At 38.5% G+C, this 15,746-nt stretch overlaps 1 protein-coding gene across 6 annotated transcripts; it reads left to right on the forward strand.

Annotated features, from left to right (window-relative positions):
• Positions 1-60: 60 nt before the first annotated feature.
• LOC131233329 (uncharacterized) lies at positions 61-11,823 on the forward strand. 6 transcript variants are annotated; one of them, XM_058230005.1, is made up of 8 exons: positions 466-902; positions 986-1,039; positions 1,456-1,624; positions 4,740-4,811; positions 4,900-5,017; positions 5,824-5,882; positions 10,978-11,113; positions 11,207-11,822. In XM_058230005.1, coding segments are annotated over exons 4-8 (414 nt in total). In that variant the 5' UTR covers positions 466-902; positions 986-1,039; positions 1,456-1,624; positions 4,740-4,809; the 3' UTR covers positions 11,306-11,822. The 6 variants fall into 6 exon arrangements, 4 of the variants coding, with proteins under 4 accessions (XP_058085987.1, XP_058085988.1, XP_058085985.1 ...); XM_058230004.1 differs by lacking the exon at positions 466-902 and adding an exon at positions 61-459 and having other exon boundaries at positions 4,740-5,017; positions 11,207-11,823; XM_058230002.1 differs by having other exon boundaries at positions 4,740-5,017; positions 11,207-11,823.
• Positions 11,824-15,746: the final 3,923 nt, after the last annotated feature.

Below are 15,746 nucleotides of genomic sequence, written 5' to 3' on the forward strand. Positions count from 1 at the left end.
TGCGCATCAGCGGCGCACGTCTACAGGCGGCCACAACGAACCGCTCGTGTAAACGGCAAATGAGGGGCATTTTTACGTGGCTGCCCCTGTACGAATAAGCCACCGCTGCTGCAAAAACAGAAAGGGCTTTTCACCTCCCGCGTCCCCGAATCCGAGCGGCAAAATTTCTCTCCCAAAACCATCTTCCCTCTTCTCTCCCCAAATCGTCTCATCCCCAAATCGTGCACGCGCCAATATTTCTCTCCTAAAACCCTTCTTCCCTCTTCTCTTCCAAATCGCCCCATCCCCAAATCCTGAAAGTCTCTCTCTCTCCAATGTCCCTCCACTCCTCAATCGATTTTTCCTCTTGCTCTCGGTCTCGATTTTCCTCTCTGTCTCTCTGTCTCTCTCTCTCTCTCTCTATCTCTTTTGTTGAAGATGGTCAGTTTGCCGTCCACGCCGACATCGACGCTGATAGAGGTGAGTTTGGGGATGATCATATCTTTGAGTTCAAGGAGGCATTTGGCATGTTTGAGAAGGACAGAGACAGTCTGATCCATCCCTTCGAACTTCACTTTTCCCCCCTTTTCTACTGGAAATCTGTTGATTTTATGATTTATTAATAGCATTTTTATGGTTGAGGAATTTTTTATGGAAATCTGTTGATCACTTGGTTGTGTAGAAAGGGGAAGTTGAATGAAGCATAAATGGTGTTTTTGACGAAATGCGTAAGAGAGGGATAAGTGCTGCTAATGCAACATTAGCTGCTTTGGTTTATGGAGGGGATAAGATAGCTTGATGTGAGTGTTTACCATGGGCTGATCAAGGGTTTGTTGAAGCTTAGGAAGGCAAAGGAAGACACTCAAGTGTTTAGAATAGCACTTGTTTAGCCTATGTTACTCTATCCATGTCGTGTCTCATAGGTTTTGGCTCTTTCATGAATTTAGTATTTTGATGCTACACCTGTATATCTTATCCTGATTTTATTATTGTTCAATTTCTATAGGCTGAGACTCAACAATACGGGGCTGAAGAGCTACAAAGCATTAAACAAATACGGGTTTGTTAGTGGTGCTCTATTTAATGTAGAAGTTGTCCATATTCAGGGACGGTTTGGTAGACGCCTAAATTGAGTTCATCTCATATTCGTCAATCTTTATCATGTATTAGAGATCACATTTCAGGATTAAAAGAATCTTGATAACCAACATTCATTATCTCTAATACATATTATGAGTAAATAAAATGAGATGAACTCATTTTTAAGTGTCTAGCAAACAAACCTGTATATAATGCATGAAAATGTTTCCTTGTTATTGTTTCTATACATTTTCTTTTATATTGTTGAATCTTAAAATTTTTTATATTGAAGCATGTTTTTAACTCTTTTTTTTTTTTTTTTTTTGGTTTGAGCTATGCATTTCTTGTTTGAGCTGCTGGCTTGAAAATCTTGTGGTTGTTGGAACAATGGTGCAGTGTCTGCTTATTATCCGCTTGCCTGCTCCTTGCACTGGAGGGGCGCATGGGGAAGAATTTCCAATCCACTGAAGTTGCTGCAGATCTTTAGTCATGGTTCTGGCTCTTGTGCAGCGGTTGCCACTGTTCTGAGTGGCCAAGTGAGTTTAGCTATCTGTCCTCTGTTCAGGTATAGGCCTTTTACAGGTTTTGGCTTTTTTGTGTTGTATATGTTTACATTTAGCTAGGTGTGGCATGGCCCCTTTTTTTGTACTGCCTGTCCTCTAGAGACTCACACGAGATGTTGAATCTACTGGTTTTCAAATAGTCACGAGACCAGAGCTACTTTTAGTCTAGTCCTCAGTTACTTTGTGCAGCTGCAACTGGCTTCTTCCGTGACCCAAACACGGTATGTGGTGTTGGATCTTTTACCAATTGCTAAGAGCCTAACCAACTTGCCAAAAGCATTAGAACTCATAAACCATTGGGGTTCATAACATAGTGACTCTTGGACTCATAAACCCTGCACTTACACAATATACTTTTTTTTACATGGTCACATGCCCACATCACACCACATGGGCACTCAAACACATGATCTTATAGTTGAAACACAATCTGTCTAGACTGAGCCATGGAACTAGAGCATTTTATGATATATACTTCCACATGTGAGGCCAACATTTAAAAAAAATAAAAAATAAAAAATCATGGCACAATCTAAGCCACGATGCAATGTACATTATGATTTATGAGTATGTCAACAGTTTATCACATTTTGGTATTTATAACCCTTAACACGCCCTTCTCTATTTGCATCTTCTTCTCTATTTGCATCTTCACATGTAATGCAAATTCTAATGTGGCAAGCTTGTGTGACATTTGAACACTAGGTAGAGAGGCTCACCATCAAAATGTCCATACAAAAATCAGGATAGTCTACTCATCAAGCAATCCACATGTGGATATTGGATGTAGATCATGAGCAAGTTTTTATTCTAAAAGATAGTAACTGGTGGTTCACATGATGATTAGACAAATTATTGGTATTCTTTCATAAGTTACATGGATATTGTAAAGCACGTCTTGGTTGATATGCAAGTAGGATACATGGATATATGAGGGGTATGTTTAACATGGATACCTCTAAGAACTTATGGTGGTCTTGAAATTTTGCTCGTCTTACCTCACATTTTGTTGCAAGAGTTATTTTCATGACCCAATATTGGTGTCTCTTCCGTAATTAATCAATGCCTGTTGCTTTGTACTGTAACAGGGTTGCGGGAATTGTTCTCCCAAACAGATGGAAACCATCCAGTTCCAAGGATCTTAGTGATGGTCAATATGACTTCAAATTCTGATCCTTCCAAGAAGGATCAGAAATCACAGGAGCCTACAGTTCTACCTAGCCCATCTGTGGATGAAATAAATGTTGCCAATAAAACTTAATGATGGATGGAGAGTTTCAAATTGCTGGGCTTGAACAAGAGGTTTGTGTTCTGCCTCTCTCACATTGCTTGGACTTTTTCGTTGTCTGAATGTAGATTTCATTCATATCGCAGGCACACACAGTTAGGCTTGAGAGTGTTGTCGACTAGGCAGGTTGGTTATATTTACTCTAGAGCCTTTCTATTCAGTCCATTTGACATGAGATCCTCATTTCTACAATCCAATGATCTTCTAATCATAGTATTGTTTGTCAGCTGAAGTTATGGATGAGGTGCCTACAGATCATATTGATTTTTCATGGTTTTCTGGCAATTTACGACGGGATGACTGTTATAATGGTCGTGACCGTTGGAGTATATCCAATGGCAACAACTTTAGAGACCGTTCCCAACATTATTTATCTGACAAAAGCAAGGTCATTTGATGCTTTCTTTAATACTAGTGAATATTTTTTTTGTCCAGATTTCCATCATTATTTAACTGCACAAATGCGGCCAATGGGAAGCTCGTATGGGGCAGTTCCTTGGCAAGAAGTGAGAGTCCCTGGATCCAATTCATCTTTATAGACAATCATCTCTTAGATGTAGATTTTTTTGGTGCATGGTTCAGTGTCATCATCTTGAACCTGAAATTGGGTTTTGGAACTTGTAACCAGGGTCTTATAGCTCCTCTGCATTTTGTTTGCTGATTCTCACTATATTTTAGCTTCTCTCTTCTTTTTTTTTTCTCCCACTTTCGTGAGGCAGATTTCCAGATCTTGCAAATCTTGAACATGTTAGCTTACTTGAATTTCACTGTTTTGTTCTTTACATAGTTTCTTGTGGCTCCACATATCTAGGTCTCATCTTTTTGTGTAGGGCAAGAATCTGATATTTTCTTTTCTTTTTGTGCAGGGTGAGAATCTGATATTTTCTGTTTTTACTCTGTTTATGGGAGTAACTGTTGATCAACTAATGGCTGGATAGATAAATGTTGGAGTATCTTGGATTTATCAGCTGAGTATTATTGCCTGGATGACTTATGGAAGCAACAGTTAAGAGTTAAGTGGTTCATGTTTACAGGTGGTGATTTGTTACATTTCTTTCGTTTCATTCTTGTTTTGTTTGTTGAATAGACTTTTTATTAGTCTTGTTCATATGTATTAGAGATCAAGGAGTTTTATCTGTTTTTGTCTCTTATGCATTCATGCAAATTTGATTAATTTACAGTTTATAGCTAATCTAACAGTTCCTTCCATGTTAAGTGAAAGGAAGTGACAAACCATAGTCTATGCAAATTTTCTTTTCTTCACTTGTGTATTCACTACAAGAAATCTTTGTATCAGCGGCGCACTTTCACTGGCGGCCCCAACGAAATGCCAGTGTAGATATAAAATGTGCGGCGTTTTTACGTGGCCGCCTGTGTACGGATAAGCCACTGCTGCTGGAATAATTTAAAAAAAAAATGTCTTTTCCCCTTCCGAATATCATCCCCAAATCATGCCCGCTGTATTTCTCTCCAAAAACCCTTTTTTACCCCCTCTCCCAAATCGCCCCATCTCTGAATCGCGCGTGCGCTAATATTTCTCTCCCAAAAACCCTTCTTCCCTCTTCTCTTCCAAATCGCTCCATCCCCAAATCTCAATTTGAATTGCACTTCAGACTCTTGCTCCTGCTCATGTTTCCTAAATATTTCTACATGTTTACTTTTTGAAACAAACACATCCCCGCTCCTGTGACTGAATTTGTTGCCGCTTCGCTTCATGCTTAGTGCAACTATAGTTCCAAGATTTTAGTTTCCATCACTGGCGTACGGATAAAATATGAATCTGGCATTTTTTTAAAACAGTGGTTTCTCGTGTGTTATTTCTTTGGCAGAGATCTCAGCTTCAACAACTTGACAGGCAATGTTCCGATCTCCTTGGAGAAGTTGCAAAAACTAGATTTCATGTAAGACACTTTCTTTCAATGATTATATTTAGTAGAACTGATTATTTTGCTCATCTTTGGAAATGCTGATAGCAATGGCTCTGTTCAGGTTCTTGACCAGCAACAGGCTTGCTGGACCTATAGCTCACTGGATTTTGAAAACAAACAGAAATGTGCATGAGTCTCTTTTCCTCTTGAGATTATCTTTGCCTGCTAACTGTTTCTATGTAAGTTTGTATGCATCTTTCCATTGCATACTATTTCTATGGATTGGAAATGTATTTTAAATTGTACAAACAGAAACTTGCAATTCCACAGCCTCAAGCTGAGTCACATACACAAATTCAGTCTGCCCAACAAATTTCTCAAACCTAGCAGGTTGAGACTCAGCTTAGGCAGCAACAGCTGGTACAACTCCAGCAACAGTCTTTATCTTCATCGTTCAGTAACTTATTACACATTCTTGTATATGTCAAAGGTTGCTATTGTTCATTGTGTAACTCTTGCAAATTGGCCACCATGTATCAAAGGAAGGCAGAGATGTCCTGCCATTCCAACACTTTCATCGCATTACCAAGTTCTATTCTTCTTCTCTCAATAACCCATTTAATCAGATTCCTAAAGCCTCCAGGTTTTCTTATTTCCTAAATCACCATGCAATCATTGACATTTAAGTAAAAAGAAGGGAAAATCAGTTGAAAGTGATAGAACAAAGCTTGTTTTTTCAACTTGTTTATTGCAAATTTGCAATTTCTATATTCGGTTAGGGGATGTTTGGATTGGTGGAAATGGAAAATAAAAAAGTAGCCAAGGAAAACATCCATCTTTTTTGTGTTAAAATAAGCTCTTTGTGGATTAAAACACTTGATTTGGGCGACTTGGATGAATCAAAGTTCTGTAGGCCATTTTGGAGAAAATTTGAAAAAGATGCAAGTTTCAATTTCTTTTCTTTCTAGTTTCTTGCTGGAATAGATATAAGATGAATTTTAATCCATGTAGTAGATTAGGTCTTTTAATCCAATTTTCGTTGCAGGGAGTGTTTAGCAAAGTCAAGTCAGTGGTAATGGTGGATACTCACAATCTCATGATCAGGTGAGATATGGTTGCCTTGAATGTTTGTTTCTGAGTCTTTTCTGTCTTATTTGGATTGAGTTTATCTTGATTTTACATAAGCTTTGATGGAGATGTGAGTACAGGTTATATATATAGACATGGGTCCACCAGATGAACAGTCGGTATCAGTAGGCTGTGTAAAGGATAGATGACCTCTTTTACTTTTATTTCATTATTGTTGGATTTATCAATTCTTAGAAATGTATGAGTTTTTTTACCAGTGCATCTACCAATATTTATGTATTCTACACTGTCTGTATATGAATATTCATATTGGCCTTTGTGGAATTTTTTTTTAATACAACCCACCACTGACTATGGGCTGTATACACAGCCATACCACCGTGTGTACAGCTGCATACACAGTTGCAAATAGGTTATTATACACAAACCTCTATGCATACAGATGCTATATTTTAGCATGCAAACCTTTTTTTCCTGACTGGATTGGGCACTATCAGGGCAAGTAGGTTACTATACACAAACTACATTGGTTGTTCATTGACTTTCACATAACAACATTTTCTTGGAAAGTAATTCCTGTTGGAGATATTTCTTTGAGTAATTCCTGCTGGTCAATGGAAGCGTGTTGCATGTCAAAACTTAGTTCATTTTTTTAATACTTCAAATGGATCCTAGTGGTTGAATATTGCATCAATTCATTTTTTAAAACTTAGTGATTTGACTAATCGTGTGCTCTATTCTCTTTCCAACTGCTGTCATCTGAAGACTTCTCAATAGGGGAAGAACTCCAAACAGGAGATCTTGTTGGTTGATTCAACTCATCCTGTCCTCTGTCTTCATTCCAACCACCAATGTCTGAAGATCTCTCCGTATGGGTACCCTTTGGGCTCCGACTACCACAGACAGAATTAGATTGACTGTGCATCTTGTCCTTATCCCAAACACGTGGTTTGGCAGATGAATCATTCGGTTGGTTCCAACAATTTACATCTTGGGATTTAGCATCTTCAACCCTCTCATTTCCTGCATCATTTGATTTCCAACTTCCCCAGGGAGTAGATTGATCAGATTGAACGGGCTGCTTCTTTTGCACTTCCGTTCTATTCCAAGAATTAAATCCAGGACACTCCTCTACTGTTGGTCTTTTAGATTCACTTGCCTGTGTTTCCTTTTTATTACTATTCCAGCCACCCCATGCATTAGACTAATCTGACTGTGTCTGGTGCTTTTTCGCATCTCCCATACTATTACTGTCCCAGCCACCGTGAGCATTAGGCTGATCTGCTTGCGTCTGGTGCATCTTTTCCGCATCTCCCACACTATTACTGCCCCAGCCACCCCAAGCATTAGACTGATCTGATTGCGTATGGTGCTTCTTTTTCGCATCTCCGATACTATTCCAAGAACTAGTTCCGGGCAACTCTGATGATTAGATAGGTTGAGTTGCCTGTGTTTCCATTTTATTAGTATCCCAACTAGACCAAACACTTGTTTTGGATGGTGTTATATCATTTTTGCTTGAATTGGAATGTTTATCAACATCCCAGCCACCCCAACCATTTGATTTCACTTCTGCAGCTACAGCTTGTCCCCAACATGACATGTTAGCTTTCCCATTCTCAAGTTCCGTATCCTCTAAGTTGTGCTGAATCTCAGCAGAGTCATCAAACGTTGGCTTCTCAGATGCTGAGTTGAGCTCCAGTGAAGGACAAAACTCCATGTTTCCATTTTCCTCGTAAAGATCATCAACATCTGCACCTAGACATTCATTGCTTACTTCTTTTTCACTAGAAATAGTGCTTACCAAATGGAGGAAATCATACACATTTGTTACAACATCTAGATTTGATGCCACCTCTTTCTTGCTCCACATAATCTAGAAAGGTGTTCCTGTGCCAACGGCGACATGTTTACCCCAAGAACATGTGGCAACTATACTGGATAGTGAATCCGTGTGACACCTTTTAGCTGCTCTCTCAAAACATTTAATTGGCCTAAATAATGTGGCTGCTGTAAATGGGACTTGAACATTCAAAGAGTGAAACAGGGCCTTGTAGCCAGCAGTATTGAAACCAATAAGATTTCCACTGCATGTCATGCTATTTGCCACAAGCATTAGATGTTCTTTTAGCATGCCTTTTGCAACCATTTTTATAGATGTTGACAGTCGCTGAACTGACTGACCAAAAGCACATGAAATTCCGAGCAGTTTTTGAATTTGTTGAACACCATATGGTGTAGATTTCCTCGTGTCAATTAAGTGCATCACAGGTAGGCATGAATCCATGGCTACCCTCCAAGCATCACCATTTTTTTTAGATGCATCTTTCTCAATGACCACCTCAACAGCTACCTCACCCTTCCGCAACTTCCCATCATTTCTCACCCAAGTTGTCGAATCTGAACCAATCCAAATAATGTTGGCCATATGCACTCAAGGGTCACCATTACCCAGGGTCCCCAACAAAATTGGGCAGATAGCTTTAGCCATGATCTGCAAAGTTTTCTCAATCGCATCACCCTGCTCACCCTGCAGACCACCATTTCCATCTTTGTAGAAGAACTGCAGGCATGACAGCTGAGACCACTTCTCATCACATTGTTGCTGAAGTGTGCAACATTCGTAGGAAGACAAATAAATCTTCTTAAAAAAAGGTGAAAGAGCGTGCTTCTTTCTCCTAAAGCAATTTATAACCAACCGATTCACCAGTAAGAGAACTTCCGGGACTATTTTCGTCCACCTGGCACTTAAGTTTAAGTTTTTTTTGGGTATGCTTATGTCTTTTGTGATAGTATTCAATTAACTTTAAGTTTAATACACTCATAAAATGTTTCTTCATGGCAGCCTTACGTTGACTTGGTGAATAGCTATGGCACTGGGAAAATGTCAGAATTAGAGAGTTGTCTTGAGACAAACATGGAGAAGTTCAAAACTGTGAGTTCTCTATCTTGAATTATTTTTCCTTACTTTTTGCCAAAGCTTGGTAATGGGCATGTTGCTGAGCTTCTCTTTGTATAACCTGCCATAGTCATGTGAGATTTAGAGGGTTGCTTTCAGTTGCCAACATTTTAAGGCTTGTTTTCCTAAAGTTTATGTTTGCCACTTGCCTAGGGCATTGTGCACTCTTAGTATTGATGGAAAAATATCAATGCAAGAAGTGCCCCTTAGGGCCTGTTTGGTTGCCAGGGAATTCATTCCCTGGTTTTTATGTTTCCTGGGAATGGTAGAATTGGTATTTCTCTCCACAAGTACCTTTACACACAGCGAACCCTGTATGCCATGCATTCAATCCTGAAGCAAACGACGATCATGACCTCCTTATTGGTTCAAACACAGGAGATGGTGAATGTCCTCTGCACCAAGCTTGTTGTCCTACATATTTCACTCTCTAGTACTTGCACCTTTCTCACTATTTTGTTGGCGTGCTCTTCCTACATGTTTCCCAGTCTACACAGTCTCATTGAGACAACAATTGCAAGATCCTGGGAAGAAGCTTGTTGGAGTGCAACACTACAACAACGACGGTTTGCTTAATAATAGGCAAGCATGCCCTTCTCAGATTCAATGTCTGTTCCTTTTCATCAAATTGTTAATTCCTTGTGGAGGGTTTTACTGTGGAGTTTGAAATTTGCACTTTGCCTGTCACTCACAATCATACCAACCAATAAAGCTTTTACAGTAGCTCTTTCTTCTCCAACCTTGCTTCTTTTGCATGCCATGAAAGTATGATTTGTTAACATGCATGTTGATTATCTTGTTACATGCATGTTGATTATCTTGTTACATGCATGTTGATTATCTTGTTCGTGGTCTATGCACAATTGCTACCATATGCCTGTGCAAACCTTAAGATACATGGCATATATTTTCCCTTTCTTTATAGGCATCTGCTTTAATCCCATCGCTGCAAACTTTTAAATGGTTACATGATTTTGCATCTCCATGGATTACACGAAGGACATGTGAAATCCAAGGCAAAAGAAAGGGAAAGAAAAAAAACAATAATCATCCAATGATGATTTTCATGAGAATTATTGAAAGATGGATTCCAATTTGAGTTCTTGTTTGGGTAATAAGTGGAAATCTCATGTTCGTCTCACAATGCTCACCTAGTTTCACACATTTCTCATCAACAATAGTTGGGGGTGGAACCTACACCTCTGCTTCATCAACAGGAACTAGGAGAATGCGCAAACTTTTTCCTTATCAACAACTGTAGGGTGGACACCACATGGTTTCTTCATCAACAGGAATTGGAGGCGAAGCCCATGAATGTATTCATCATCAACAAAAATTAGGAGGCGAACCCACTTTTTCTTCATTGACATTTCAGAGCAGACCCTTGCAGATCCTCTTTGTCAACAAAAGCCAGAAGCATGCCCACACACGTATCTTCTTCATCAGCAATTTCTTCTTCATCAACAAAAAGTAGGAAAAGACCCTTCAACGTGTTTTTCCATCCGTAAAAGCTCACATTATTAGTATTGACATGCTTGAACAGTAATTGCTTACATCTGAAGTGTACGTCCTCACAAAAATAATACAACCCTTCTCTATGAAGGGGAAATTTGATGACAATGGATGCTCACATGTGCGTGTGTGTGCATTGCACATCTTCATCTCAATGCTTAATTCTCATTGTGAGTTGCTGCATTCAAGGAGTAGTTGCAGAAATAATTTTCGAATGGATACAAAAAAGGTTGCTGCTACTCGTTCAAAAGAGGAAGCAGTGAGAAGGTCACTCACCGTGGATTCCTTGTTGCCTCTCCCTTAATGTTGTTTTGTTCTCACTCTTTTCTCTCTCTTTATAAAGCTTTGGTTATCTTTAAAAGATGGGGAAAGAAAAGGAAAAAGAAAGAAAGAAAGGAAAAGAAAAAGAAGAGATTTTATTTTATTTTTTTAATTTTTTAATGAAAGCTGAATCTTCTTTTGGTTATTAAAAGATAAAATGTCTTCTTTCCATAGCCAGGCAAGGAAAAGCAGATTGCAAGCATTATAATATTGTATTAGATTATAACTTCTTTCAACATGTTAATGGTCACATCCCTTGTTGGTTCTGTTTATTATATGCAATTTCTTAGATGACTTGATGCATGTTTGTTCCTGTAGAAGATCTCATGTGCTTGTTAGCCTAAAGCTGCAAATATTATTTTCCACAGTCGATGCACCAGCATCGCATGGGTTCTTGAAAGTGAAGGCACTTTTGTCATTGCTCATGCCGATGGAAACTTATGTGTATGAAAGAGTAAGTCCTAACACTGGCCAATAGCTGGCTTTCTTTTAACAGTTTGTGAATCTGCATGGACTGCATGATACTTAAGTTTCTTATTTGTCTTAGAACAAGGATTGCATTGGCGATTCTTCATTCCCTGTCATCAACGACCAATCTCAGTTTTCTGTTGCACATGCACGGTCCAACAAGGTAATTTGGCCCTGATCTTTTCCAGCCATTTTGAGTTGTCAAAATATATCATCAGCCCTGTTGCATCAAATCAAATGAGTGCCAATCAGACAATTGTTTTTGCACCATGCATCTAGGTACTAATATCTTTTGACCTTTCAAAAAACAAGCCTAGATTTTGTTCTAACTGAATATTAAGATGCATGTTTGCATATTTAGGAATAATAAATTTTCCCTTAATGGGGCCTAAAAGCACATATCGTTGACTCAGGGAAACATGGAGAAAATTGTGGATCCATCCATCCATCATGATGCGTGCGTACACACATTCACAAACACACCTCATCCATCCATCCGTGCAAGCATACATACATCCATCCATCCATACTCCATCCATTCATGCATGCATATACACACATAAAAACATGGATTTCATCATACAACCATGCACCCATTAAAAAATGAAATGGAAAATCAGGTTGCTTGTTTTGAAAACCAGTTACTTCCATTTTCTATTTTTTTAAGACTAAGAATTTATTCCTCATTGTGGCAGGCATACATGAACAAGCTGGAGAACAAGGTTTCATGTCTGGAAAAAGAGAATGAAAGGCTCAAGAAGCAGAAGGTCGGCATTTCATCTCTCCTTGCTATTTTTTTTTTTTCTAAATGGGGTTGCAGGACCACGCAGAGTTGGTTATATCTAAGTTTTGGTCGGATATTGCCTGAGAATTAGAGTGTGTTTTTTTTCCTTTTGGTTACATTTTAAGGCATCTTATGTTAAAAAAGCTAGGATTCAGTGGCCTTATTGTTGGTTTTTGTTTGTTTTTCATTAGTTTCTCATAGCAAGTTGCGATTTTGGTTCGTTTCCTTTTGTTATTGAAATGCTAGGAATTTACTTAGCATTTAGAAACTGCGGCCTGCTCCTTGTTTATTTTTCTTTGTTGGATAGACTTAGTAGAAGAGAAGTATCTTGTCCCAGCTTCTTAGGGTCTGCTTCAAGGATCTTTTTTTTCTTAGTTGCCAAAATTCCTATCTAGGACCCTATCTTGTGCGAGTGAAAAAGCCATCTTGTCCATTATCACCACCTCTATCATGGTCTTGTTAGAGTATCTAAGGGCCCGTTTGGCCAGTTGGATTGGAAGGGATTGAATGGTATTAGGATGGATGGCATGGATTTCTAGGTAATGATGGTGTTGTCAGTGGATTGTCTTGAGATCCATGGGATTGCTATATCCCTGGATTGCTATATCCAGTCTGTTTGGCATGCCTGGCCAATCTGGGGATTAAACCTTCCCATCCCTTCCAATCCCACGAACCGAACATGTCCCAGGCAAATTTGAACGGATTAGGGTGGATAGGATGGGATTTAAAGGTAATGATGGTGTTGTCAGTGGATTGTCTTAAGATCCATGGGATTGGGATCAGATTACTGACTCTGTTTGGCACGCCCGGCCAATCCCGGGATTTAACTTCCAATCCCTTCCAATACCATCCAATCCCTTCCAATCCGACCGGCCAAACGGGCCCTAAGGTAAATTAATGGAATCTTACGAATATGAATGAACTGAATCAATCATATTTATCATCTACATTCTGACTGTTGAGTTTTCTTATTTCTTCAGGTTTTGAATGCTTCTTGTACATGCCTGACTAGCAATGAAATCCACTTCAAGAATATCATGTGATGACTTTTGTTTGCTTTTTCTTTCTAAACCTTTTCATACTTGGTGTGTTTTTCTTACTGGTTTTCTTTTACAAGGCCAATTTTTGTTTCCTTTGTTGCTTATGATTTGCAATACCTACAAGCAAGCAATTGAGTAGGGGCTGTATTATGGTGCTTGTAAGCCTTGTAGCACCGTATAGTTTGATACAATGACAATTTATTCATGTGATTGAAGTTCCAATTGAAGGCAAATCATTAAGAAAAAAGGAAATGAAAAAAGAAAGAAAAGAGAAGAAAAGTTCCAATTGATACAATGACAATTTTTTTTTACTGTGACACTTTCCTAACTATAGAGGTGACTTGTGAAGCTGATTGTCCTTTTATTTTCTTGTTTATCATAGGCCTTGATTGTTTATAAAGGTTCAAGTCTATAACAAATAAAGGGCTTGGTTCTGCAGCACTCTACAGCTCTAAGCAGTATAATCTCAATGTTGTGCCACTTACCAAATCAGCTATATGCTTCTCAGCCCATTGCAAGGAAACTTCTCAGGGAGGAATTTAGGCTCATTGCAAGAAAAGGGCCTACATCACACATAGTGGACACGTGATCATGGCCAGTGAGGTTGGTGTTGTAGACATTTGCTAGAAGATGTGGCTAAGAAAGGAAGACATATGATCGGTCTAGAAGGGGACCGTACTGAAACAGTTCATGTGAAAGGCTAGGAAAGGAAGACATTTATAGTTTGTTTTGAAAACTTTAAATAGACCATTAATTGTAATTTTGTTGATATTGTGCTAATTGTTGTCTTGATGAATGTTAGATTATTGGGTAATTCAAATTCTTGTCATTCAATCATAGGTTTTTGATAGTTATGCAGATTGAAATTTGATAGTTAGATTGATGGAGATTTGATTGTAGGACAGCAATTATAGGAAAGGATTAGTCAGAATTAACAGGAATTTGTGTGAAAGGATTAGTAAAGAATCAAGAAGAATTTCTATTATCGACACTTTCAGCGGCGTCTTTGAAAGCTTTTAGCGGCGTTTCTATAATCTTTTCACCGCACTTGTTACATCTTTAGCAGCGTTTTTAGTGCCTTTAACGGCATTTCTCACAAAATTTACACATGTTTCTTATCACTTAACGGCATTTTTATAGTTTTTAGTGGCGTTTTATCGGTGTTTCTACTTTTAACGACGCTTAGTGATTTTCTAGCGGCGCTTTTATAGCCTTTACCGGCGCTTTTATAACAGAAGTGCCGCTAAAGTATAGAAAGCGCTGCTAAAGTCCACTGTTGGCAGCGGCTGTTAAAAACGCTGCTAAAAATAGAAGACTGCCGGTAAAGCATACAGCATAGCCCCCTATTTGTGGCACGTCCCCGACCGCCGGTAATTCTTATACCGCCTTTTTTGGACTTTTATGGGCGGTTTCGGCCGCCGGTAAAGGTCATTTTTCTTGTAGTGCAATTATAGTAGGTGGATTGTATACTTTGTGGCAGACCATGCTTGCAAACCTAGGCATAATGTATCATGTTTTAAATGGGAATTCGTTCTCATTTGTTACTCTATTAGGCAACCAATGCCCATTTAGTTATCTGTTTCAATGTCAAAAGTCAATAAAAGTCTTGCCGATGATTCTAAAGAAGACTTTTGTTTGGAAATTCTAACCATACCATCTGTGGCTTGGAAAAGGGATGGCTATAAATGACCAGACCAAATTAAAGATGAATTGGAGAATCTAAACAATGTGATTTTTGCAGGGTAGCCCTTGAAATGTCTATTGGAGTTAATTGGACAATTCAGATTGATTTTTTGGACTATCTAAGCGTACTGATGCAACTAGGACCACTATAGCTTATAGTGGTTCGATAGCACTAGATCATTTCTCATACATATGCTGAGGATATGGTCCTTGACTCCTTGCTAGAGATCTACATCTTTTGTGCACTTTTTCCTCCTACATTCTTGCTACTTTCTTGTATGCATTAACTAATGCTTTTGGTATTTGGGATATCTGAACACAGAAATTATGAACTGAGTAAACTGAAATTTAAATTAGAGAAATGATCCAGTGCTCCCACATCTCTACAAATCATGTGCTCCCAATTGCATATGGCTACTTAGACAGAGCAATCCCATTTTTCAGCTAATGCAGTAGCAATTTTTACAAGAGATTTGCTGAAGGAGACACTACAAGAAGTACAAATGTATCAAGCTTAACATATATCAAGGTAAATATAAACCCAAAAAAGCAATGAAACAATCATACAAGAGATATGCTGAAGGAGACACTACAAGAAGCAGCTTTTCCTTTGCAACAATTTCCAAGAAACACTTTTTCCTCTTTTTTTTTTCCATGAAGCCAAACTGGCCCTAATAAAAAATTAGGGAGGATTGTTTTTCGCAATTCTAGCCTCAGGATTACAAAAAATCTAGATGGCCACAGGTTTTCCGGGGGATCTATTTTTGAATCATAAGAGGGGCTGGCATGTACATGTTTCAGGAAATGTACGGCCAAATGTCCTAATTATCAGTATCTGACCATCACATAGGAGCAAAATTCCTATGATCTAGACTGTCCTAACCATTCATTACCTGCCCAAAGAAGTTACAGGAAGCAGTAAAAATAAAAAATAAATAAAAAAAAATTAAAAAAAAAATTAAAAAAAAAAAAAACAAACAAACAAACAAAGCATTGTAGATTTTTTAAACCCCTGGCCCGTCACCATCATCAATAGGAGTCCATATCAATAGCATCACTCACAAACCACAAAATGAGATGATATAGATGGCTTATTAACTTAAAAGTACACA

This window comes from Magnolia sinica, chromosome 18 (assembly GCF_029962835.1).
Source record: "Magnolia sinica isolate HGM2019 chromosome 18, MsV1, whole genome shotgun sequence".
NCBI classification, from domain to species: Eukaryota; Viridiplantae; Streptophyta; class Magnoliopsida; order Magnoliales; family Magnoliaceae; genus Magnolia; species Magnolia sinica.

Bases quoted from the DNA above. Each gene is read 5' to 3' on its own strand.
- LOC131233329 (XM_058230004.1), top strand. From the start codon at position 4,874: ATGCTGATAGCAATGGCTCTGTTCAGGTTCTTGACCAGCAACAGGCTT. The intron at 5,883-10,977 runs GTGAGATATGGT...TTGTTCCTGTAG, and splicing joins ACTCACAATCTCATGATCAG to AAGATCTCATGTGCTTGTTA. The intron at 11,114-11,206 runs GTAAGTCCTAAC...TATTTGTCTTAG, and splicing joins AAACTTATGTGTATGAAAGA to AACAAGGATTGCATTGGCGA.